At 42.7% G+C, this 22,975-nt stretch overlaps 2 protein-coding genes across 4 annotated transcripts in view; one reads left to right on the top strand and one right to left on the bottom strand.

Moving 5' to 3' along the window:
• Positions 1-79: 79 nt before the first annotated feature.
• APEX2 (apurinic/apyrimidinic endodeoxyribonuclease 2) lies at positions 80-8,392 on the bottom strand. 2 transcript variants are annotated; one of them, XM_028523114.2, is made up of 6 exons: positions 8,110-8,392; positions 6,862-6,945; positions 6,089-6,269; positions 5,424-5,570; positions 4,606-4,675; positions 80-2,096 (listed from the first exon to the last, which is right to left on the bottom strand). In XM_028523114.2, exons 1-6 carry the CDS (start codon positions 8,264-8,266, stop codon positions 1,188-1,190), a joined length of 1,548 nt encoding a protein of 515 aa, XP_028378915.1. In that variant the 5' UTR covers positions 8,267-8,392; the 3' UTR covers positions 80-1,187. The 2 variants fall into 2 exon arrangements, with proteins under 2 accessions (XP_028378915.1, XP_035872955.1); XM_036017062.1 differs by lacking the exons at positions 6,089-6,269; positions 8,110-8,392.
• A 1,550-nt stretch (positions 8,393-9,942) lies between these two features.
• Positions 9,943-22,975, top strand: part of PFKFB1 (6-phosphofructo-2-kinase/fructose-2,6-biphosphatase 1) — a 45,061-nt gene continuing 32,028 nt past the window's right edge. Inside the window, exon 1 of one of the 2 annotated variants that reach the window (XM_036016624.1) lies at positions 9,943-10,319. In XM_036016624.1, coding sequence (XP_035872517.1) covers positions 10,292-10,319 — 28 coding nt within the window. In that variant the 5' untranslated portion in view covers positions 9,943-10,291. Of the gene's footprint in view, positions 10,320-14,020; positions 14,742-22,975 lie in introns of those variants that run through there. The other variant, XM_028522690.2, reaches the window with a different exon arrangement.

Here is a 22,975-nt window from a genome sequence, read left to right as displayed (position 1 = left end):
ACCCCATTTTACTGATAGGAAAACTGAAACACAGAAAGGAGACAAGCAAAAACCACAGAGTAAGTTGAACAAAGACCTGAGACACATGGCAGGTTTATTTGAAATGGCTCTTACCCAATGGTTTCAAGAAAAATCCAGGGATTGACTCATCACTGGTCAACCTGGAAACCTGGATCTCAGGTAGTCCCTGAAACCAGGAGAGAGTCAGCTCCAACCAACTACCTGGAGGAGAGTAGTTTACCAAACCTTTGGAGATATTTTCCAGCAGAAGGAATGGATGCCCTCTTCAATCCATTATCCTCTTTTGTTCCTACAACGCCTTATAGAACAGGACTTACCAGCCCCATTTTACAAGCCGAGAAACAGTCTTGACTATAGCAAGCAACTTGATCAAGGCAATGCTCCCAACCTTACCAGTTCACAGCACAAAGAAAATATTTGTATGGCACACTTGGGTGAAGTAATGATAATGCTTGCCTAGGAGGCCATCTTTCCTGACCCTTGTGCAATTCTTGACCCTGCCTGGCAACTCTAGAGCTGACAGATCCATTTCTTTCCACCCTATAAGCCATTTATGGCAGCTGTTAGACATACCAGTTGGGAAGTGCTGATTTATAGCTGGCACAGCCCACCTGAGCTTTCTGTCACACCACACCCACCTCCCTTGCTGACCCAACCTCAGCAGTGCAGGAAACCCTACAACTCAGCAGAACCCTTTATGGTGAGCACCATTCCTCCTTCCTCTCCTCTTCCTGAGTTATATTATCAGGCTACAGGTAGTTGGCAAACCCAGTGTTGAGATAACATCTCATGGAGTATATCCAAAATGTTCAAATGACATGGTGCACTAAAACAAAGACACAGACTTTATTTAGGCATACATACATTTCCCAGCAAGGAAGGGAAGGGTTTTCAAATGTCCTAGAGCAACTGGTTCCTGTGTACTTCTTACAGGAAGGTGGGAAGTAGGGTGGGGGCCTGGGTAGCAGCATTAAGGCACAAGAAGTACACCAATGAGGAGATAGGCAGGAAGAAGAGGGGACTTAGAGGAAGAGAAACAAAAGGATCCTTGAGGAAGGTGAAGTGGGAGGAGGGAGAGGGGAAGAAGTGACAGCTTAGGAAGGCACTAGCCTCAGGAGGGGCATGCCCAGGGTTGACCAAGCCACAATCCCTAGGCCTAGGTTGGTTCAGCTGGGCCTGCCCCAGAGGAAAAAGTTGCAGCGGGAAGAGGGGTCAGTGGAAGGACCCCGGGGCCTGGAGCACATGTAGAAGTGGCGGCCCAGGTTGGGTCCTGGTTTCTTCACAGTTCGCATCACACATGGTTCCCTGTGACCCCCGCAGAGGGGCATGGGCAAGGGGCCCCCCAGCACCGACTTCCAGAATGAAATCTGTACCTCCTTCTCATCCTTGGACTTTGAAGCCTTGGCCTGCCCCTCCACCACTTTGGCCAACACCTTGTCTTTTGGGGTCTTTGGTGTCACAAGGGCACCCAGGGTAGGAAGCTCCAAATTAGAAGAAGCTTGGGGATGGCTGGAGGACGGCTGGAAGTAGCTCATCAGTTTCTTTTGGCCTCTAATGGAGCCAGCCTGACTTGCCCGAGGCCTGGCTGAGCGCATGCGGGCTTTGTTTTGGCGTATCTGTACTTGGGTTTGATTGCTGAGCTGCAGTGTTGACTGCTTGCACACAGAATCTTGTTTGAGATGAACTAGGAAGTGAAGGATCTTGAGCTGAGTGCCTGAAAACTCAGGGAGGAAGCGGGTACAAAGAGATGGACACTGTTTCGCTGGCACAGAGGACACGTTCAAGACTGCACCCACAGGGCAATGGTCAGAGCCCATTACCTCAGGCAGCAGGAAAGAGGCCTGGAAGGTATCTATGACCAGGGTCCTATCCCCCAGCACATAGTCAATACGGGAGCCATAGTTCAGACGGCGGGCACCGGTGAGTGTGGACCAGCAGGTGAAGGCCCCCTCCTGCTTTGGCTGGAAGCAGCGGTAGCTATCAATAAAGGCCCCTACGTGGCACCCAGCTCGGCAATCCATGTTACTGAGCAAGCCATCCATCCACTTGCGTCCTGGGTCCTCTTCAAAGTTTTCCTGGGGAAGGGGAAGGGGGACGAAGAGAGAGAGGCAGAACTAGATGCCTGGAACTGGAAGGGACTAACTGCTTCATTTTACAGACAAGAAAATGTGGTTGTTCCAAAGACTACTGCTCAAGATCACACAGTCCAGCACAGGGATTCAATTTCCATCCTTGCTGATACATTGTTTACTTAATCAAAGCAATACTTAGAACTGCTCATGGAAAGAATGGAAATTAGAATGTTCAAAGTGGCTTCCATTAGAAAGTAGGGCCGGGGCCCAGAGTTAAGATGATTGCTGCCCTTTATTTAAATGCTCTGGCACTATTTGGCTTATTTTTGTGTCAGAGCCCTTGATGACCATCCCTCATTCCTGAACTGACAGGCTCCAGGGATCCAGGTCTGAACACTTCTTTTGACTCAGCTCCCCAATTCATTCATCCATCCAATCCACCCACTCACTCATTCAATGCAACAAATGATCAAAGAACACCAATCATGTGCTAGATATGATGCTAGGACAAAGTGGGAACCTGATCTCATTCTGGGGACCAATGAGGCTTTTAGGAGATGATCTGGAGCTGAAAAGTAAAGGCTAAGCAAGACTAACCCAGGCACAGGGTGTTACAAATTGAGAGAACAGCCTCTATGATGGGCCTGTGGAGGAAGGGGACACCATGCCCGAAAACCTGAGGGGAGACCAAACTGGGGGCCAGAAAACCAGCAGCAAATGACTATTTCAGTTCATGCAAGCAAGAGATGATGGTCACTTAGACTAAGGTAGTACCAAAGAAAACAGAGAAAAATGAAATTAAGAGATGATTTGGAGCTAGACTCTATAGTACTTGCTGACCAACTAAATGGGGGAAGGGTGGCAGTGGGGGAAGAAGCACAATGCTAACACAATTCCCAGGCTTCCAGTCAGAGCAACCAAGGAGATCATAGTGGTCTTTTGGGAGATGGGAAGACTAGAAGAGCTGGTCTGGTGGGAAGTGGACATATTCTGCTGCTTTGGACAGTGTTTGTCATGTGACCCGGTACTATTAGTTCTCTTGTCTTGGAAGAAAGGAGGTAAGAGGTGCAGTTGGATCTAGAATAGTTCTGAACTAAGGAGGGAAGGCACAAAGGTCTATGACACTATCACAGGAAGCAGCAAGAACAGCCTGAGTAAATGCCTGATGAGGAATAAGACAGTGAGGGACTAAAGGCTCATACTTTGTAGTATACACCCCCTTCCCCAGCACACCACCACCATTATCTCATTTCTGCTCATTTTTTTAAACTGGGAGCCACATTTATGTTTACATGAGTCTTCCATAAACTAATCAAGAAATCTTCCTACAGCATTTTTTGAGCCAAGCTCAGTGCTGAGCTGAACTATACCAGCATAAATTACTAATCCCGCCCCCCCCCACCACAACAAATAAGGCAAGACAAGAAAGCCTTATAGGTTGTGGGGCAGTAGTTCTCAAACTTGACTGTACAATAAAATCAGCCTGGGAGCTTTTAAAACGTACTGCTACTGACAGTTTCTGATTTAAATGGTCAAGGTATTGATCTCTTTTTTTGGAAAAGCTCTGTTCTGATGTGATGAGAATCATTGGCCTAGCGGGACTCAGAAATAAGAGGTTCATACAAGAAAAAACACAGAAGCGAGGTGATGACCACCAATTCAGGGTATAGTGAGAAAAGCCAAAATCAGAGTAACTTTTCAATGGGCAGAGAGAAGATGACCTGGCTAGAGTGGACAGTGTGTAAAGATACTGAAGATAAAAAAATAGATACTGGGCACACAGCAGAAAGAGCCTTGAGAGCCAGGCCTAGATGTTTTCTCTTGCATCACAGAGGTAACAGGGAGGTACCGAAGGCTCACAAGCAGGAGACAGTGTATTAGGAAAATGATCAAGACAATGTGATGTTCAAGGCCCTTGGAATCTGGCTCCCAAAAGAGCCTTATCTCCTCCCACTCTTGTCCCTCCCAGGTCGCCCCCTAACAGGAATGGGACCTGCAATTCCCTAAGCACACCAGGAAAAATCTCAATGTGCACCCTGTCTCATGCTGGAATCTTTTGCTCTCCTCACCCCAAAGCTCTATTCTACTCATCTTTTATAATTCAGACATTTTCAGATACCTCCCCGGATATCCAGGCTGGCCCAGGAATCCCATTTCTGAGCTCCCTAGTTGCCTGGACTGCCATCTCTGCCTCCGCCTAAAAGACACCATTCTATAACTGGCTGGTCATGTGTCCATAGCCTACCACCATGCTGAGAGCTCTGAGGGGCCAAGAGCACAAACTGAGTGGTAACTGGGTCCCTAGCAGGTGACTCAGGGCTAGGCCATAGGTAGGGTCAGTAACGTATTTTGAGTGAATAAACAATCCTCTGTGCTTTGAGAATAATATTTCAAACTTAATTCTGCTTTTCCATGAAGGGAAGCTGTGCCTGGACCAAAAAAACAGCATTAGCTGGCTGGCTGAACAGAACCATAGTCAGAGATGAGGTCAGGGCCCTGGAGGGAGCCTTACCATGTTGACTGCATCCCAGTGGTCGATGGGGCGGTGGGCTGTGTTCAGGTCACCCAGAATGATCACATGGCTGGAAAACACAATGGTGGGATTGCTGAGTGGACATTCAAGAGGGAAGCAGGAGTCTTGGCCCATCTACTTTCACCTAGGCTCAAGAGCTCAGGCCACCTCCCAAATTGAGGCCAAGGTGAGAGCCAGCAGCAACTCATAACTGCCTACCTCTCCAATGTTATCGTAACCCTGCTCCTTTTACTCCTGGGCAACCTAATTCTGATCTCCAAAGGTGACACTGTTTCATTTGACATGACTCTCTGACTAATCTCTACCTAATGGTATTTTTCGGGTCCTTCAAAGGTGAACTCAGGTACCACTTCTTCTAGGAAGCAGCCCTTGATTACTCTAACCCACCCTCACTTTCCTGTCCCTCCCTGGGATAACACTTACTATTTGCTCCCAGGAACTTTATACTCCTCAACCCATTTCATCCTTAAAACTATTCTGTGAGGTAGGGATGCAGCCATTCATTTAACTAAAGAGAAAACAGAGGCAGGACTAGCCTTCGGGCTTACAGTGAGTAAGAGGAGGAGCCAGGACTGGTGCTCAGAGGTATCTGAGTAAACACCCATGCTTGTGTCACTTTACCTGTTCCTCACAGCTTTACAGAGCAGAGCCTGTTCTGGTAGGCATGCTGGTATCTGTAACCAGGCTGTGAAAAACCTCCAAAGACAAAGGTCCCATATCCCTTCCAATGGAGCTTGACATAGGGCTGGGCACACAAGACAAACTCAAGGAAGCCTTGCTGCCCAGGTCTGCAGTACCTGCCAGCTGCCAGGAGGGCTTCTGCTCGGATCTGCAGCAAGCGATAGAAGCGCATCTTAAAGGCCAGCCGCTCAGGCCTCCCAGGATCGGCGTGGGGGCAGTATACGTTGATTAAGGTCAAGATCTTCTCCTTACCTTCCCATGTACTGGGAAGAAGAGACCCCCCCCGCGAGAAAAAAAGTCATTTTCAAGCCTCTCCTTCCCACACAATGTGGCCTCCACTTAATGTTTGTCTGTGAAATGGGTGCAAAGGGGACAGAAAGACATGAATGAGCTGACATGCACAGGACCTGGGGACTGACTAAGGATGCAGCAAGGGGAGGGGCATCTAGGATGACACCCCGGTAAACCAGGTGGGGGTGCTGCCATTCACAAAGATAGGACACACAGAGAGACAGCATCTTGGGGCAATGAGTTCAACCTAGGCTAAGTTACCTTTGGCTGTGGTAATAGGAGAGCTGGACCTCCCAGCCTCCACTGTAGAGACAGAGAACTCAAGGCTCAGAGGGGACATGATTTGCCTAGGGTCACACAGTGAGTAACCCAAGTAGGACTAGAGTCCAGGAAAGGCAAGTTTGGAAAGTTATAAAGGCTAGCCTCAGAATCACCAGACTAAAAGAGTAGAACCAGCAGTGCTCAGTGACAGGAAGAGGTGGGCTATTACCAGATCTTGTGCTGTGTGAGGAGGGCCCGGCCCTCATTATCCAGAGCCCGAAGCTCCTCTTGGGTGAACTCATCCATGTTTCCATAGCAACCCACATCCCCATTCTGAGTGGCAAGTAGGCCACTCAGGCCTTCTTCAGCAGCCACTGGCGTAGCACAGTCCTTACAGAAGGTGGCCACACCTGGAGACAGACAGGGTACTCTGAGCAGGCCTGGTAGCCAACAGCCTGTTGCCCCCACACAAGTCACCTGGTTCATCTTCATTAAGTGTGCTGTACTGACACCTCTCCCAACTCAAAGACCATTTATGGCTCCCTAGAGCCTAAGGAAACTCTACTCAAACCCTGAAATCTCAATCCCATCATCCACAACAGCTAATGTTCTAAGTGTTGTACACAAATGGATGGTAACTGTTCAACAAGTATTAGTTATCATCATTATCTTTATAATTGCCCTAGGAGGTAGGAATTATCCCCATTTTCCAGCTGAGGCATAAAGAGGTTAAGTAACTTGCCAGAGGGTACACAGCTAGGAAGTCAGCTAGGATTTCAACCCAGGTAGTCTGACTCCAGAGCTCATAGGATTAGCCACCGCACTATTGTGCTTCTGAGGTCCAAAGTGTAATTTTATACATAAAAATTTACACATAATTTTATGTGGCTTTAGCGCTATAGACTAAAATCCTATGATTCTTATTACCTTCTAATCAAATATTAAAAACCCTTTACCCCTACCTGCTTTTATCACTAAAGTTCCCCAGAAGCCCCCATTTACCAGAATAGCCACTCCGGTTGCGGCTGAAGCTGAAATAGGAGTTATAGCCCTCAATGATAGCCAGGGGCTCTGTCAGCACATCCCCTGAAAAAAAGATCATGTCAGAGATAAAACTAAGACCCAGGACACACAAAGGCCTGGAATTACAGATGTAGGTTAATTCCTTGTATACATTAGAGTCAGAGTTGAAAAAGAACATGAAGTATCTATGACTAGAGGAGGAGCTAGAAAGGTGGAGACTAGAGAGGGAGTTGATACCAGAATTAGAAGCAGGGGGGAACTATTGAATGGAAGATGGAGAATTAGGTGGGAGAAGGGAGGTGACTTAAGTGACAGGAAGGAGCTGGTGGTGGGGAATGGAGACATGGGAGAGGGAACTGGGAATCTGACCTGGGAATAGGAGAAAGGAGAGGGATCTGAATTGGAGATGGAAGGAAAAGTAGTTAGGGAGTCTCAGAAGGTAGTGCATGGGGAGTGAAGGGATCGGGAGAGTGAGCTGGGAGTGGGAGATGGGTGGGAAGGAGAGGGAATTAGGAGGACTAAGCTTGGGATGGGACCTGAGGTATAAATGATGAGAGGCTCTAAGCTGGGGAGGAGAGATGGGAATAGATATAAGGGGACCAAGGGATCTGATTTGTAGGTGTAAAAAGGCAAAATTAATTAGAGTCCGATCTGGAGGCAAAGATGGAGTGGCAATTAGAGTATCTGTGTTGGGGGCAGGAAGGAGTCTGGGGGGATTATAGGGGCTGACCTGGGGCGGGAGAATGAGTGGGAATTAGAAGATCTGAGCGAGGCTAGAGGTTGCAAGGGGGAAGGAATTAAGGTTCTGCTGAGGAAAGATGAGTTGGGAATTAGGAAACCCAGGTGAACTGAGAAATAGGGGTTTAAAGGGGAGAGGATCAGGATTCTGAACAGGATCTAATGCAGAGGTGGCAAAGACAAGGCCCACAGGCCAAATCTGGCCCTCCACCTTGTTTTATCCTACCAAGCACCCTGTTTCTACCTGGAGAGAGCGCCGAGCTCTCACTTAACTGTTGAGTAGTTACATTTATACAGTCCTAAAATTACATTTGGCCCTTTGAAAGCAACTGCGAGGCTGATGTGCCCCCTCCCCCCAAAAAAGAGTTTGACACCCCATTAGACTCTAATGGGAGAACTCTAAAGACAGTGAAAAGAGATGGAGCAGCGGGCAAAAGTTAGCAGAAACGGGCAAGTATGGTAGGGGGTCCTGGATTTTTGAGCGCTCACTGGTCACTTTGGTTTCCTGAAGACAGACGATGTCAGCATCCAGCTTGTCCAAAATGCGCGCCATGGCCATGGCGGTACAGTTGTTGGCTTCCTCGTTTGCCACCCCTTGCAGAGGGCTCCGGATCCCATTAATGTTCCAACTCACCACGCGCAACATTTTGACAACCGCTAACGCCTCTCAGCTGGTGCTGAACCTAGGGATAAGAGAAAGCCTGGACGATCCCCAGTCCGCCGGGACCGGCCTTCCGCGCGCTGCTACGTTGGCGTTCTCCTGCGTGCCACGGAAGGGTGGGACGCACGTAAGGCGGGGCTTCAAGTCCCTCAGTTCCCATTGGTTGGAGGAGGGGATGCTGAAGGGGGCGGTGCAGACGCCTAGGAGGAATGAATGGCGGGTAAAAGGCCTCCAGTTGGTCTCCTCTTGCTGCACTTTAGGCTATGCACCCTAGTCTGACTGCGTTTCTGCTTGCTCAAAAGTTGTGCTCGTGCTTCGAATTAGTTACAAATGAAATTTCGCCACTTTTTAAATAGAGAAATGTTAAGCGGAAATGCGCGGCCACCGAAGCCCCGCCCCTAACGTGACAACCCGCTCAGCTAGTGAGCAAATGGCTGTGGGGCTGGCTCCCTGGGAGTAGCTGGGTTAACTGTGCTCGCTGAGTGGGGAGAGGGGCGGGCAGGACTCGAGAAAGGAACTTCGCTGCTTCAGGAGGGAAGACTAAGAAGCGCTTAAGACTTGGAAAGAAAAAAAAAAGACTTGGGAGAGAGTCTCTGGTTTTATTGGACGGAGGGAGTGGGCGCGAGGAGGCTGTTTCAAGCCTGCACTGCAGTCATTTGTATTCAGCCTTACAGCATCCCTAAGGACATGGTTTGGCAAATACATGCTCTTGGCTCCATTTCTCAGATGAGTAAAATTGAGGCCCAGAGAATTTAAGTGGACTACCCAAGCTCCAAAATAGCACTGTCTCTCAGTATAGCCCATCCCTCTTCCATATGCATTATCTCATTTCATTCTCAGGACAACTCTTTAAGGGACATTAAGACTAAGTAAGAGAGGTGGAGTGAATTCACTCCAGTGCCAGAAAAGCGATGGAGCCGGTTTTCAAACTCTATCTTAATCAGCTTAAGGAATATAATCTGGAGTAAGTTTTTCCTAACCACACACCTTCCCAGTTGGATCTTTTCCTCCAGCCCCCCGCGGCACACTGTGGTGGGTCCATTCTGTCACTGCACTTGTCACCTTGCACAGCTAACCACTGATTTCTATTTCTGTCACTAGACTGCCGGCAATTTGACAGCAATGACCAATCTGATTCATATTGTTAGTCCCATTCCCTAATATAAGGGGTAACATATACTACAGGATTCAATAAGTATTTGTTGAATGAATGAACAAAGGACAATAGCAAGAGCACCAACAGGTTAACAACTTTTCAGAATACAAAAATAGAAATAATAGACCTAGCCAATGTCCAGGAAAAGCATAACTTTCCATCCTTAGGTTCCTCACCCAGAATTGCAGCATAATTATTTCCCTCCCAGAATTCTATAGCCTTAGATTTATCATCCTCAATGTCTGCAGAAAAGACCCAAAGAGATGCTTTTCCTCCTGGAGGTCTTAAAGGTTACCTTCCAGTTGTTGCCATCAGAAAATAGCTCTGCAATTATAATGTAAAATTTAGTGCTTTGAACTTTTTTATGCTCTGGTGGTTATTGGTTCAGGATTGAGTCCCAGGAGTGGGATAACTGGGACAAAGGAAATGAACCTCTTTATTGCTCTTACTTCATATTGCCAAATCACTTTCCAGTAAGAGATCATGCCTACTTACCCTGAAGAACAGTCTGAAACTTAGCCCCAAGGAAATACAGATCTTGCCTGTCTCAGTTGCTGGTTTTAATTTCCCCTTTCTACAGTGGCTTGTTAATATTAGTTCTGACCTTTGGGGCAATGTGAACACATGGTTAGCCTGAAGAGAAAAGGCTCTGGGTGGCTCAGGAACTTCTTTGGCAACTACAACAGCTGATATTTCAACAAAGCACACACACACACACCTCTTACCAAGGATACTTCCCCAGCCTTCCCAGGAAACCAACGAAAGGCTCCAGGCTCCCTCTTTGACGCCACCCACTGGACCCATTTGGGGGTTCTAAATAGAAGAGGACTGACTGTGTGTCCGGATAAATAGCAATGGAAGGAAAAACCTTTAGGAGAACAGGTAGGTAAAACAGAAAAAAATGAGTTACACAAATCCAAATCCATCCTTTAGGCTGTCTGGAAAGTTTTTGGGTTTGTTTGTCTGTTTGTTTTTACATAGGTGATCACTTGAAGTGTGCATTAAAGGCTGTGAGAAAGTTAGGGAAAAGATGATACTTATATTTAATTATCTGTCTATCTACCTATCTATCTATCATCTATCTATCTACCTATCATCCTTCTGACCTATCTTTGTGGGACACTAGTCCAAAGGATAGTTCCCTAGTGCTTTCAGAAGTCTAACTTGGTCTACTTCAGTTTTGAATGACCTGGATGATAGAGATTTCTTTTCTTCCCCCAGTGTATGAGGTAGGGCTGGTTTGTTGTGGCACTTGAACAAGCTTTTTAGCTTCTCTGGGTTTCGATAGCCTCCTCACTAAAATGGAAATTGAAGTCTTTAACTTATCCCCCTAGAGGACTGTCTCAAGGTGAAGAGGAATGGAAGGACAGGAACTGATGCTCTTTGGAGATATTTCAAGACCTCTATGCTCTGCCTGACATTAGTGATCCCGACTTTTCTGCAGCCTCAGCATGCAGTACCACCCACAACCCTCTAGTTGCTCTTCTCCCTGAGTGACTATGGTCTGTGAAGCCACACCTAGAACTAGAATGCAGCGAGCTTGGATCCAAGGCAGGGGGCTGAAAGTAGTGGAGGATGGTGGACCAAGGAGGTAGCTAAGGAAAAAATAGATCCTAGGCTGCTGCCACAGAAGACCTGATAATTACATATAGGCACCTGGCCTGTAAGCATGTGGCCAATCTCCCCTCTCCAAATGCATTCACACCCACACACTCCAAGAATTACCAGTAGGGAGACCCCATTGGTGATTTTGCTACCCATCAGTCCTGTCTTGATACTGCTTTTAATGGGATTCTCTAACATACCTTGTACTTTGGGAGGATAATCAGGATTTGTGGGCCTCAGGAAGTCACACTGTATGCTTTTCCTCCCCAGAGTTAACCCCATTTTAGAATTTGTGGCTCAGCTTTTGGTATTGAGTGAGTCTCTGGTACTGAGTGAACCCTTGTTCTTTAACCAGTTAATTGGACCTTTTCAGGGAAGATGTCCTTCTTTCATGTATTCTGCTCTGCCCCATTCAAGGCTGAGAAACTTTCTAGATGCCAACTTCTATCTTCAACCAAGTTAGTTCCCCCACCCAGGGTCCTGCATAGCCTTCTGTATAACATTTACCTTGTTAAATGGGGATTATTTGTCTACGTGTTTATCTCATCTAGGGCAAAGAGATGTTCTAAAGTATACAAACACTCATTGAGCAAGTGTCTCCTCTGTGCCAGAGCTTTAACTGGATGCTGGAGAAACAGATCACAGATAGCTGAGATCCAATTCTCATTCTCAAGGATCTCACAGTCTAGTGGGGGAGTAGACCAGTGAAACACAGGTGGATACTTGCTCAGACAGATGGAAGGATATAGACAATATGAGAACCAAAGACATTCTTCCCTGAGAATACAGGGAAGCCTTTCAAGAGGAGGTGAACATTGAGCCAGATCTTGAAGAGTGAGTTGTATCTTACTGAGAATGGAAGGGAACAGAAGGCATTCCAGGCTAAGCAAAGGCCTAGAGGCAAAAATTAGCGCATGGCATGTTTTGGGCCCAGTGAGTCAGCCAGCATAGTTTAAGCATGGGCATCTAAAGAGATATATACTGGAGAGGTAGGTTGGGGCTTGATTGACAAGAGCCAGGATCAGGCCTTTCCATAAAGTTTGTTTAGTTCTTCTGCTTCTGGGATCAGAATTGTTAACAGTGGTAAAAATAAATCAATAAATAGCCAAATTCAGGCAGTTTTAAGTTGGGGTTTCAAGACTGGATCCTAGGTTTACCATTTCAGCCTGCTAGCTCCCTATATCATATTTCCTAGTGCTAAAATTATCTTTCTGCCTCTTGGCAAGATCATAAGGACAAAACTATAAACAGAAGAGGGTTCATGTGACTGGCTTGATTACCTTGGACAAGCCCCTTCCCCTCTCTAGACCTCAGTTTCCCTGTGAGGCTAGTGAGAATGTTCATAAGAAGCAACTAGGATAAGAAATATGTTGCTGCTTTAGAAAACATACATTTAAAGAGTTATTAATATTATTAGCATTAGCAGAGTGATATTTATTAAGAGACTTATTTGAATTTAAGAGAGTTATATGTCTTTCAAAGTCTAGTTCTGAGACTAAACATTCCAAGGTAATCTGGAAGACCACATTCTTAAATCAAGCTAGACTGATTAATTAACCAAAGAAAAGCCCTGGACTGGGAAAAATCCAGTGCTCAGTGTTCTACTCCTGACTTGGTGACTTATTTGCTATAGGAACTTAGGAAAATACTTCCCTTCTCTAGGCCTCCATTTCCTCACCTGAGAGGGTTGGATGAGAAATTTCTAGGAGGCTTCAAAAAACCAAAAAAATAAAAGTGAATTCATTTTTCTAGTTGATCGGGAGGATTTCTTTATTTATTATAAATGTTAATCCTTTGTCATAATGTCGTAAATTTCCTTTAACCAGTGATTCCTGTATGCTCAGCATTACCTTTGCCAAAGACATGTTTGGCCATCTACTTCACAAAGGGGATCACAGTGTTAGGTGATATATATATTGAGTGTTTCCCAGGTTGCTTCACATGTATTACCATGTTGAATCTTCAACAACCATAAACGGGTAGGTACTCTTACCAGATGCAAAAAACTGAAGTACTAAGAAGTTTGTCTTCTGCCCTGGGTCTCATAACAAAGGGCAGAGGTGGGATTCCATTTGGGTAGTATGGCTCCAAGAGCCCATTGCTCTTAATCACTTTGATCCACTGCTTCAGGGGATTGATTTACATGGGCAGGCTATGAAATATATTGAGAGTTTGGTATGATTTATACACAACAAGTGGAAGGAATCTAACCCTTGTGTAGACTAGGACACTGAGAATGTACATTAAGGGACTTCTTAAAAGGCAAAGTGTATCTAAGAGCATTGGAGGGTAGGGACTGGAGATTTCTAGCCCCAAGAGATTGCCCCTGTGTAACCCAACTCAGTGGAAGAAAGTTGAGCTTTCCCGTAGCCAATCAACAGAGGTTCACCAGGGGGTGGGAAGGTTGCAAAAGAATGAAGTAAGAGAACACTTGGACATCTTCCAGGTAAGCTGTACTTTTAGATGAGATCCACTCATAAAAAGCCTCAATACAACCAGGGGAAGAAAGAGGGTAAAATAGAGATATCAGGGTGGGTGTCCTAGTTTGAATCCATTGCTTCCTGCTCCCCATACTCAGCTTGCTTCAGCTTCCACTCTAAACCTCCATTCTTATGGCTTGGCATGAGGAACTTTAGCCAGGTTCTGAATAAGGTCCCACCTGATAGCTGCTGGCAGCCATGTGGGCAGCGCTTGCCATCTCTCCCCCAGCAATGGCTGCACTCATTCCTCTTCCCAGAGGTGTCAGGTTTACTCTGATTTATTTAGCCTTGGCTGAAGAGAGCATGAGATGATTGAATAGTGCCCATCTCTCCAAGAGTACCCCAGGCAGCACATTTTAAGAGGAGAGGGCCTCCAATAGGAAAGGCAGAAGAATTCAGGGAAAGACAAGTGCTGTGATTCAAACTAGGGGAGGCCCTTGTTTTGTAGGGGAGGGTGGGCCAGTAAGGCAGTGGATCTTCCACTTCCAGTTTGGGCCTTTGACTGCTAGATCAAAACATTGCATTCTTCATTAGGGACTATGTATGTTTGTACTTGGGAACCTTGCATTTCTGATATGGATCTCAGTTTCCAGATTGGAACTTGACATTCTACTTGGGCCTGTATTTTATTTCAAAGCTGTGAAAGCTACTGAGACCCACTTCCAACACCTTTGCCTCCCCACTCTACACAGCGTGTAAGCACATGATCTTTGGTCTTTTATTTGCATACTCTAGTAGTCCTGTCTTCATTGGAGGGAAGTGGCTGGCCAGACCTCGGCTGTCTTGCTGGCTGCCCTCCTTTGCTGGAAGGCACTTATCTCCTATGTACACAGCTCTTGGAGTTCAGAGGCCTCTGCTGACCTCTGCCCAACCTCTCCCTCTCTGCACTTAAGCCCTCACTGGTACATAGAAGAGCAAAGGCAGGCAAGGACTAGGAAAAAGGAAAGGAGGCTGGAGACAGGCTGCCAGAGGGTTCAGAAGCCAGCTCATCTCCCTGTCCCAACTCTGTCTACCTGCTGCTGTGGCCACAGCAACAGAAGAGACAGTTAGCAAGACAAGAAGTCCCAGTCCACAAGGCCCGGTATCTTATGGACAGTGGTGTCATTAGCTGTGGCACCTAAAATGTCTCAAGAAATGGAAGAACTCACCCAAACCAGGTTGCAGAAGATCTGGATTCCACACAGCAGCGGCAGCAGTGGGCTGCAACGGAGGAGGGGCTGTAAGTGGGGTTTGCTTCCATAGGCTTCAAGGTGGTGGTGGTAAAGTGGGTATAGAAAAAGAGCAAAGGCATGCCCCCCATCCACTCCCACCCCAACCTGAGCATTGGAATACATGAGCAGCTAGATGAAGTAGGTGTAAGATAACAAGAGGCTAATGTTAGAAAAGGTAAAGAATGAGAGAAAGACAAAAAGAGAGAGATAAAGACAGAAAGAATGAGGATTGGATCAAGATCATTTAATCAGAGGAATTTTTGCCTAGAAACTTTTCTTCCCCATCTCCAGCTTATTTAGAATGCTTCTTGTTTGAAATTTGACATTTCTAGTTTGGAACTGTTCAGTGCTTAGCCTAGAATGTTCCATTTTGGTGATCTCAGTGAAATTTTTGGAAATTGGTCCTGTCTCATAGTGGGTGGATATAAGGAGATGGTTCCTAGAACTGTTTCTCGGGGACAGGTACTGGGTACACAACAGTGCCATGTCATTGGTCAGCATTGCTCCTCCCCTTTCTCAAGCCTCTTCTAATAAATCTATACCTGACTTGGTTGGGAAAGGCTGGGTGTCCGATCTCCTGCATTGTGTTCTTGGCACATATGGACACTTGCTGCTCTCCCCAGAGAGGGAGAAGACACTCAGTCTTCTTAGGGACAGCCTGTTGGTGTAATGTTTACTTTGAAAATTAAAGAAAAAGGAGGGGCAAAGGAGAAGCAAATGAAACTTATAAAATATTTTTTGAAAACTGCATTATACCATTTCTCACAGATAATGGGGAACAGTTGTGAACCAAGGTACTTCCAGCACAAGGATTATGGCCTGAGGAGCCATAAGGTGGGCAGAGATAAAACAGCTGTGGACTGTTGGACCGAGACAACTCAAGGACAAGCTGACCAAGCCTCCACTATGCTAATGCTACAGAAGGTCCAGGGTCACGTCTGCTCAGGGCGGGGGGAGAGGTAGTTGCTTAGAGGATCCAGGAAGATGTAGGATGTTAAATGCAGTATGTAGGATATAGGGTGTAGATGGAGGAAGAAGAGAAAGGGGGGGAACCTCATGTTCTTCTTTCTCCTCCTCTCCACTGGCAGTTTTACTCACTCATTTGGAGATCTAGGAACCTGGATGAGACAGAATTACATCTCACTCTTACCCACCTGGTCACTCTTGATCCTTTCTAAGGGACTGTTGGGTTGAGCTGGCATGCCTGTGTTCTCCAGAGTTAGGATCCTTAGATTTCTGGGAACTTTTTCCAGGTTGGAGAAATAATATACATCAATCACCTAATATAGTCTCTGTCACATAAAGGATGCAAAAAAAATATGTGTTCACTGTAGTTCTGAGCCTCTTTCCTCAACTGTAAAACAGGATTAATACCTACCTACCTTCCCATATTGTTGGGCTGATTCAGTGATTCAGATGTTCTGGATTTAGACTGCCTAGGTTTGAGTCCTAGCTCCTGCCTCTGTGACCTTAGACAAGTCTCTTAACTTCTTTGTGCTTCCATTTCCTCATCTGTAAAAAGAAGTTAGTAACAGTGTTGTTGTGAAGATTAGATAGCTACAGTTTATAAAACCCTTAGAAGAGTGCCCAGCTTATAGTAAGCACTCAATAAATGTTATTATTATTTAAGTAAGAAGGTGGGTGTGTGGTCTTTTTCCCATTGTATCCCCAGCATCAAACCCAGAACATGGCACATGGGGATGCTCAGTAAAAACAGTCACTCTGTGTTACTTTCACTCTATCCTCTCCAGAAGACCTGCCTGGCCCCAAAGAGGGTCGTGGGGGAGGGGAGCTACGCAATCACTTAATGAGGTCGTTCTGAAGATTAAATGCATTAACATGTATAAAGTATTTGAACAGCTGTGTATATTCATCTGTGACTTGTTTTTCTCATTCACAATTATGTTTTGTTGGCCATCTGTATTATCACTGGATGCAACTGTAGTTTGTTTATTCTTTCTTGCCTGTGTAATATTACATTTTGTGCATATCCACAGCTTATTTATCCATCTTAATGTTCATGAGCATTTGGCTTGCTTATCATCTTGCAACTAAAGGGTTAATTTCTAGCACAGCAGGAGGCTTCCTATAATCTCTGCCAGACCTTGTGCAAGACAAGCTTCTGTTTTAACAGATCAGTGCCCTTTCCATTCCCAGTCTGATTTCATTCTGTTCACAGAACAAATTTTGTATGATTTTAATTCTTTGAAATCTACTGACATTTGCTTTATGGTCTAACTGTTAGACTCTAACATTTGAAAGTTTTTGGTGAATGTTCCATGAGCATTTGAAAAGAATGTACATTTTATAGTTCAGTTCACTGTAGTATATACTTAAGTCGTGTTTGTTTATCTGGTACAAATGCTCTATATTTTTCTGTGGTTTTGGCTGCTTATTGATATGCAAATTTTGTTAATATTTTCTTGTAACTACGTCAATTTTGAAGCTTTGTAAATAATTACACATAAGTTTAGAATTGTTATATCTTCCTGGCGACTTGAAGATTTTATTGATGTATAAGGAGCTTATTTATTTCTGGTTTAATATCATTGGCATTTTGCCTTGCAGCAGTTTCTTTCTGATATTAATAAACATATATTATTTCTATAGCTTTAGCTTAATATTTGCCTGATATATCTTTTCATATACATTTTTAATTTTTTAATAGAAATATAATTTACATACCATAAAGTACCATTTTTAAATGTACAACTTAGCCCTGGCTGGTGTAGCTCAGTGGATTGAATGCAGGCCTGCGAACCAAAGGGTCACTGGTTTGATTCCCAGTCAGGGCACATGCCTGGGTTGTGGGCCGGGTCCCCTGTGGGGGCCATGTGAGAAGCAACCCCACACTAATGTTTCTCTTTCTCTCTTTCTCCTTCCCTTCCCCCCTCTCTAAAAATAAATAAATAAAATCTAAAAAAAAGTACAACTTAGTGGTTATTAGTATATATATTTAATATAAATTATATTTTATTGTTTATGCTATTACAGTTGTCCCAATTTTTCCCCCTTTATCCCCCTCAACCAAGCACTCCCCACTCCCTTGGTCCTGAGATATCCCTCCTGACTTTCACCTACCACACATGGGTATGGGACCAGCCCCTTCCACATCTCCACCCCTCTTACCAGTCTCAATGTGGTTTCTTCCTTAATTCTGTAAGTTGTAGGACTTCCATTCAGCTTGATTACTGGTGGTTCTGAATGATGGTTGTTCTATAATTTAGTTGTAATTTTGATGTAGTTGTGCAAAGAGGCAAGCTGTGTTTACCTACCCTGCCATCTTCGCTTTCTTGGTTATGAGTATGTTCACATGGTTGTATAGCATCACCACTAATTCCAGGACATTTCATCAACCCCAGAAGAAACCACATACCCTTCAGAATTATTGCAGATTCTCCCCTCCCCTCAGCCCCTGGCAACCACTTAATCTACTTATTGTTTCTATAGATTTGCCTAGTCTGGACATTTCATATAAATGGAATCAACCCTTTTGTACTTGGCTTCTTTCATTGGGCATAATATTTTTAATGTTTATCCATGTTGTAACACATATAGGTACTTCATTCTTCTTAATAGCTGAATAATATTTCATTGTATGTATATACCACTTTTTGTTTTCCATTCATGAACTGATGGACATTTGGGTTGTTTTTAATTCTGGTTTATATGAATAATGCTGCCATGAACATTCTTATACAACTTTTTGTTTGAACATATGTTTTTACTTTGCTTGGATATATACCTAGGAGTGGAATTACTGAATCATGTGGTAACTATCTACAGTAGTACACCCTTATCCACAGGGGATGTGTTCTAATACTTCAGTGGATGCCTGAAACTACAGATAGTACAAAACCTATATATATTATATTTTTCCCTACGCATGCATGCCTATGATAAAGGTTAGCTTACAAATTAATCTCAGTAAAAAATTAACAATGGCTAGTGAGAATAAAATCATTATAATATATATCATAGTAAAAGTTACGTGAATTTGGTCTCTCACAATATCTTATTGCACTATATTTACCTTGTCCATTGAAGGAAGCACTTCCCAGTTTCTTTTGGCATATCCAAATTGCCAGCAACACTATTCTTTTTTTATTTTTTCTTTTTAATTACTTTATTGTTGTTCAATTACAGTTGTCTGCATTTTCTCCCCACCACTCAGCAACACTATTCTTGTGCTTTGGAGCCATTATTAAGTAAAATAAGGTTTACTTGCACACTAGAACTTTGATATCATGATGTCAATCTGATAATTGGCAGGGCTATTAAGTGACTAACAGGCGGATAGAGTACACAGTGTGGAGATGTTGGACAAAAGTATGATTTATGTCAGGCAGGATGGAGCTGGATGGTGTGACATTTTATCATGCTACTCAGAATAGTGTGCAATTTTGAGCTTATGAATTGTTTATTATTGGAATTTTCTATTTAATATTTTCAGATGGTGGTTGAGCATGGGTACCTGAAATCATGGAAAGCAAAACCCAGCATTAATGGGACTACTGTATAATACTTTGAGACACTGCCAAACTATTTTTCAAAGTGGGTTCACCATTTTACATTCCCAAAAGCAACATATGAGGATTCCACTTTCTCTACATCCTCACTAACACTTGTCCACTTTTTGTTATAACCATCTTGAGTGTATATAAATTTCTCATTGTGATTCTAATTTAAATTTCATTAATTACTAATGATATTGACCATTTTTGTGTATTAGTTGGCCATTTCTATATCTTTGGAGAAATGTCTATTCCAATTCTTTGCCCATTAAAAAAATTAAGTTGTCTTTTTATTTCTGTTGATTTGTAAGACTTCATTATATATTCTGGAAAGTAAATTCTTATTAGATCTATGAATTGCAAATATTTACTACCATTCTTTGGGTTCTCTTTTTATGTTCTTGACATATCTTTTGAAGCACAAAAGTTTTTCATTTCGATGAAGTGCAATTTACACATTGTTTCCTTTGTTGATTTGCTTTAGGTGTCATATCCCAGAAAACATCTAATCCAAAATCACAAAGATTTATGTATAGTTTTAGCTCTTACATTTAGGTCTTTGATCCATATGGTATGAGTTAGAGGTCCAACTTCATTCTCTACATGTGGATAGCCAGTTGTCCCAACACCATTGGTTGAAGATTAAAGAACTGAATTGTTTTGAACCATTGATGAAAATTAATTGACCATAAATTTGAGTTTATTTCAGAGCTCTCTGTTCTATTGGTCTATATGTCTATTGGTCTCTATGTCTATTGGTTTATATGTCTATCTTTATGCCAGCACCACACTGTAATATTATAGTTTTTCAGTTCAGTTTCTAAACTGGGAAGTGTTAGTCCTCCGATTTTGTTCCTCTTTTTCATGATGATCTGGGCTCTTCCAAGCCTCTTAAATTTTCATACGAATTTTAGAATCAACTTGTCAATTGCTGCAAAGAAGTCACCTGGGATTTTGGTAAGGATTTTGTTGAATCTGTAGGTCAACAAGTATCAAAATCTTAACAATTAAGTCTTAGGTGCATGAACATGGGATGTTGTTCCATTTATTTAGGTCCTTTCCCACCCTGTCACCCGAGGATACATTTTTATTGATTTCGAAGAGAAAGGGAGAGAGAGAGAGAGAAAGAAATATTGATGTGTGAGAGAAACATAGATTGGTTGCCTCCTGTATGAACCCACAACCTAGGTACCAGTACCCATGTGCCCTGATTAGAAATCAGACCCGCAACCTTTTGGCTGATGCTCCAACTGAGCCACCTGGCCAGGGCCTCTTTTATTTATGTTTCATTATGGATCAGTCATTTTTTAATTATATTTTTATTGTTGACAGTATTTGCCCACCTCCTCCCAGTTCCCAGCCCCTTTCCCTCTAGCCATCATGTTTTGTAGCTTTTCAACATTATTAAAATCATATTAGTCATAATAGAATTTTTTAGTGAATTCCTTGGGATTTTCCGTATATATGATCATGTCATCTGCAAATAGGAGTAGTTTAATTTTTTCCTTTCTGCATGTGTTTTATTTATTTTTTACCTTATTTCCTTAAGTAGAACCTCTAGTACAATGTTGAAAATATGAGGTGAGAACAGGCATTCTTCTTTTATTCCTGATTTTAGGGGAATTACATTCAATCTTTCACCATTAAGTGCCATATTAACCATGGGTTTTTCATAAATGTCCTTTATTAGATTGAGAAACTTCTGAAGTGTATTACATTACATGATTTTCAGAGATCTAACCATTCTTGAATTCCTATAATAAAGCTAACTTGCCAACAGTATATAATCTTTTTTATATTTTGCTAGATTCAATTTCTAGTATACTGTTAAGGATTCTTGCATCTATATTAATAATATATTGCTCTGTAATTTTCTTTCCCTCAGATATCTTTATCTGCATTTGGTATCACAGAAATACAGGCCTCAAGGAATGATGTGGAAAATATTCTCTTCCTCTTCTATTTTTCAAAAGAGCTTTTGAAGAATTGTGTTACTGTATTTTTTGGATTATAAGACACACCGCCCCCCCAAATTTGGAGGGGGTGGGGGTGCATCTTATAGTCTGAATGTAGCTTACAGACTCGCTGGCTCGCTGTTAGGGGAGGGGGTGGTGGCCTGTGTTATTTATGTTATTAAATATTTTACCACATTTTTTGCATCAACATTTTTTTCCCTATTTTACTCCTCTAAAACCTAGGTGTGTCTTATGATCCTATACATCTTACGGTCCAAAAAATTCAGTAATTCTTTAAATGTTTGGTGGACTTTATCAGTGTATCCATCTAAGCCCGGAGTTTTCTTTGCGGCAAGTTGTTTTTGGGGTTGTTTTTTTTCGGTTACTCAATCAGTCTCTACTTGTTATAGAGCATTTCAGTTTTCTTTTCTTCTTGAGTCCATTTTGGAAGTTTTTGTTATTCTAATAATTTGTCCATTTCATCTACATCATCTATTGTGTTAACATATAGTTGCTAATAATAAATACTTCCATATAATTCTTTTTGTTTCTGTAAGATCAGTAGTAATATTTCCCCTTTCACTTCTGAATTAATTAATTTGAGTTTTCTCTTTTTTTTTCTTGTTCAATTTAGCTAAAGTTTGTTGAATTTGCTAATCCTTTTACACATGATCTTAGCCAAAAGGCTGAGAAGCCATAGCTAATCTTTTTAATGAACCAACTTTTGGTTTTATTCATTTTTTCTAATGTTTTCCTATTCTCTAATTATCATATCCTTCCTTCTGGTTCACATATTTGTAAATTTCCCAAAGTTCACTCTGAAATTCATTTTTACTTTCACTCCACTGTGATTGGAGAACATACTTTATATGATTTCAATTATTTTAAATTTATTGAAGCTTGTTTTTATAACAGAATATAATCTATCCTGGAAAATACCCAATGTGCCCTTAAGAATAATGTGTATTTTGCTGTTTTCGGTTGGAATGATTTATAAGTAACTATTAGGATTATTTTGTGGTTAGTGTTTTTAAGTCTCTATTTCTCTGTTGATCTGTGTACTTCTATTTATTGTTAAAAGTGGAGTATTGCAATCTCCAACAACTGTCTTTGAATTGTCTGTTTATTCCTGAATCGTATCAGTTTTTGCTCCACATATTTGGGGACTCTGTTCATAGGCATATATATTTGCAATTACTATATCTACTGGATGGATCAATCCTTTTGCCATTATAAAAAGTACCTACTTATTTCTAGCAATATTTTATCATCTAATTCATGTGGTATTAGTATAGCACTCCAACTTTCTTCTAGTTGCTGTTTGCATGGTGTATTTTTTTATTTTTTTTAGCTTTCAGCCTATTGTATCTTTGAATCTAAATTTTAATTTCCACAGAAAGCATACAGTTAGATCTTGTTAGGTCTTTTAAAAATCCAATGAGATTTTTCCACCTTTTGATTGGATTGCTTAATCTATTTATGTTTATTGTTGTAATTGATGCCATTGAATTTCTTAATTTTTAAAAATTACACTTGACATTTAATATATAAGTTTCAGGTGTACAGCATAATGGTTAGACATTTATATAACTTACAAAGCAATACCCCCAATAAGTTCTGCACTCACCTGACACCATATATAGTTATTACAGTATTATAGACTATATTCCCTAAGCTGTACTTTACATTTCCATGACTATTTTGTAATTGTCAATTTGTACTTCTTAATCCCTTTGCCTTTTTCACCTAGTCCCCAAATCCGCCCCCCCCATC

The sequence above is a fragment of the Phyllostomus discolor genome, chromosome X, assembly GCF_004126475.2.
Source record: "Phyllostomus discolor isolate MPI-MPIP mPhyDis1 chromosome X, mPhyDis1.pri.v3, whole genome shotgun sequence".
Taxonomy (NCBI): Eukaryota; Metazoa; Chordata; class Mammalia; order Chiroptera; family Phyllostomidae; genus Phyllostomus; species Phyllostomus discolor.
This window is presented reverse-complemented; position numbering and strand designations above follow the sequence as displayed.

Coding starts and splice junctions, on each gene's coding strand:
- APEX2 (XM_028523114.2), bottom strand. CDS start 8,266: ATGTTGCGCGTGGTGAGTTGGAACATTAATGGGATCCGGAGCCCTCTG. Junction 5,571..6,088: donor CTCACACAGCACAAGATCTG/GTAATAGCCCAC, acceptor TCTTCTTCCCAG/TACATGGGAAGGTAAGGAGA. Junction 2,097..4,605: donor ACTGGGATGCAGTCAACATG/GTAAGGCTCCCT, acceptor CCCCTTCCCCAG/GAAAACTTTGAAGAGGACCC.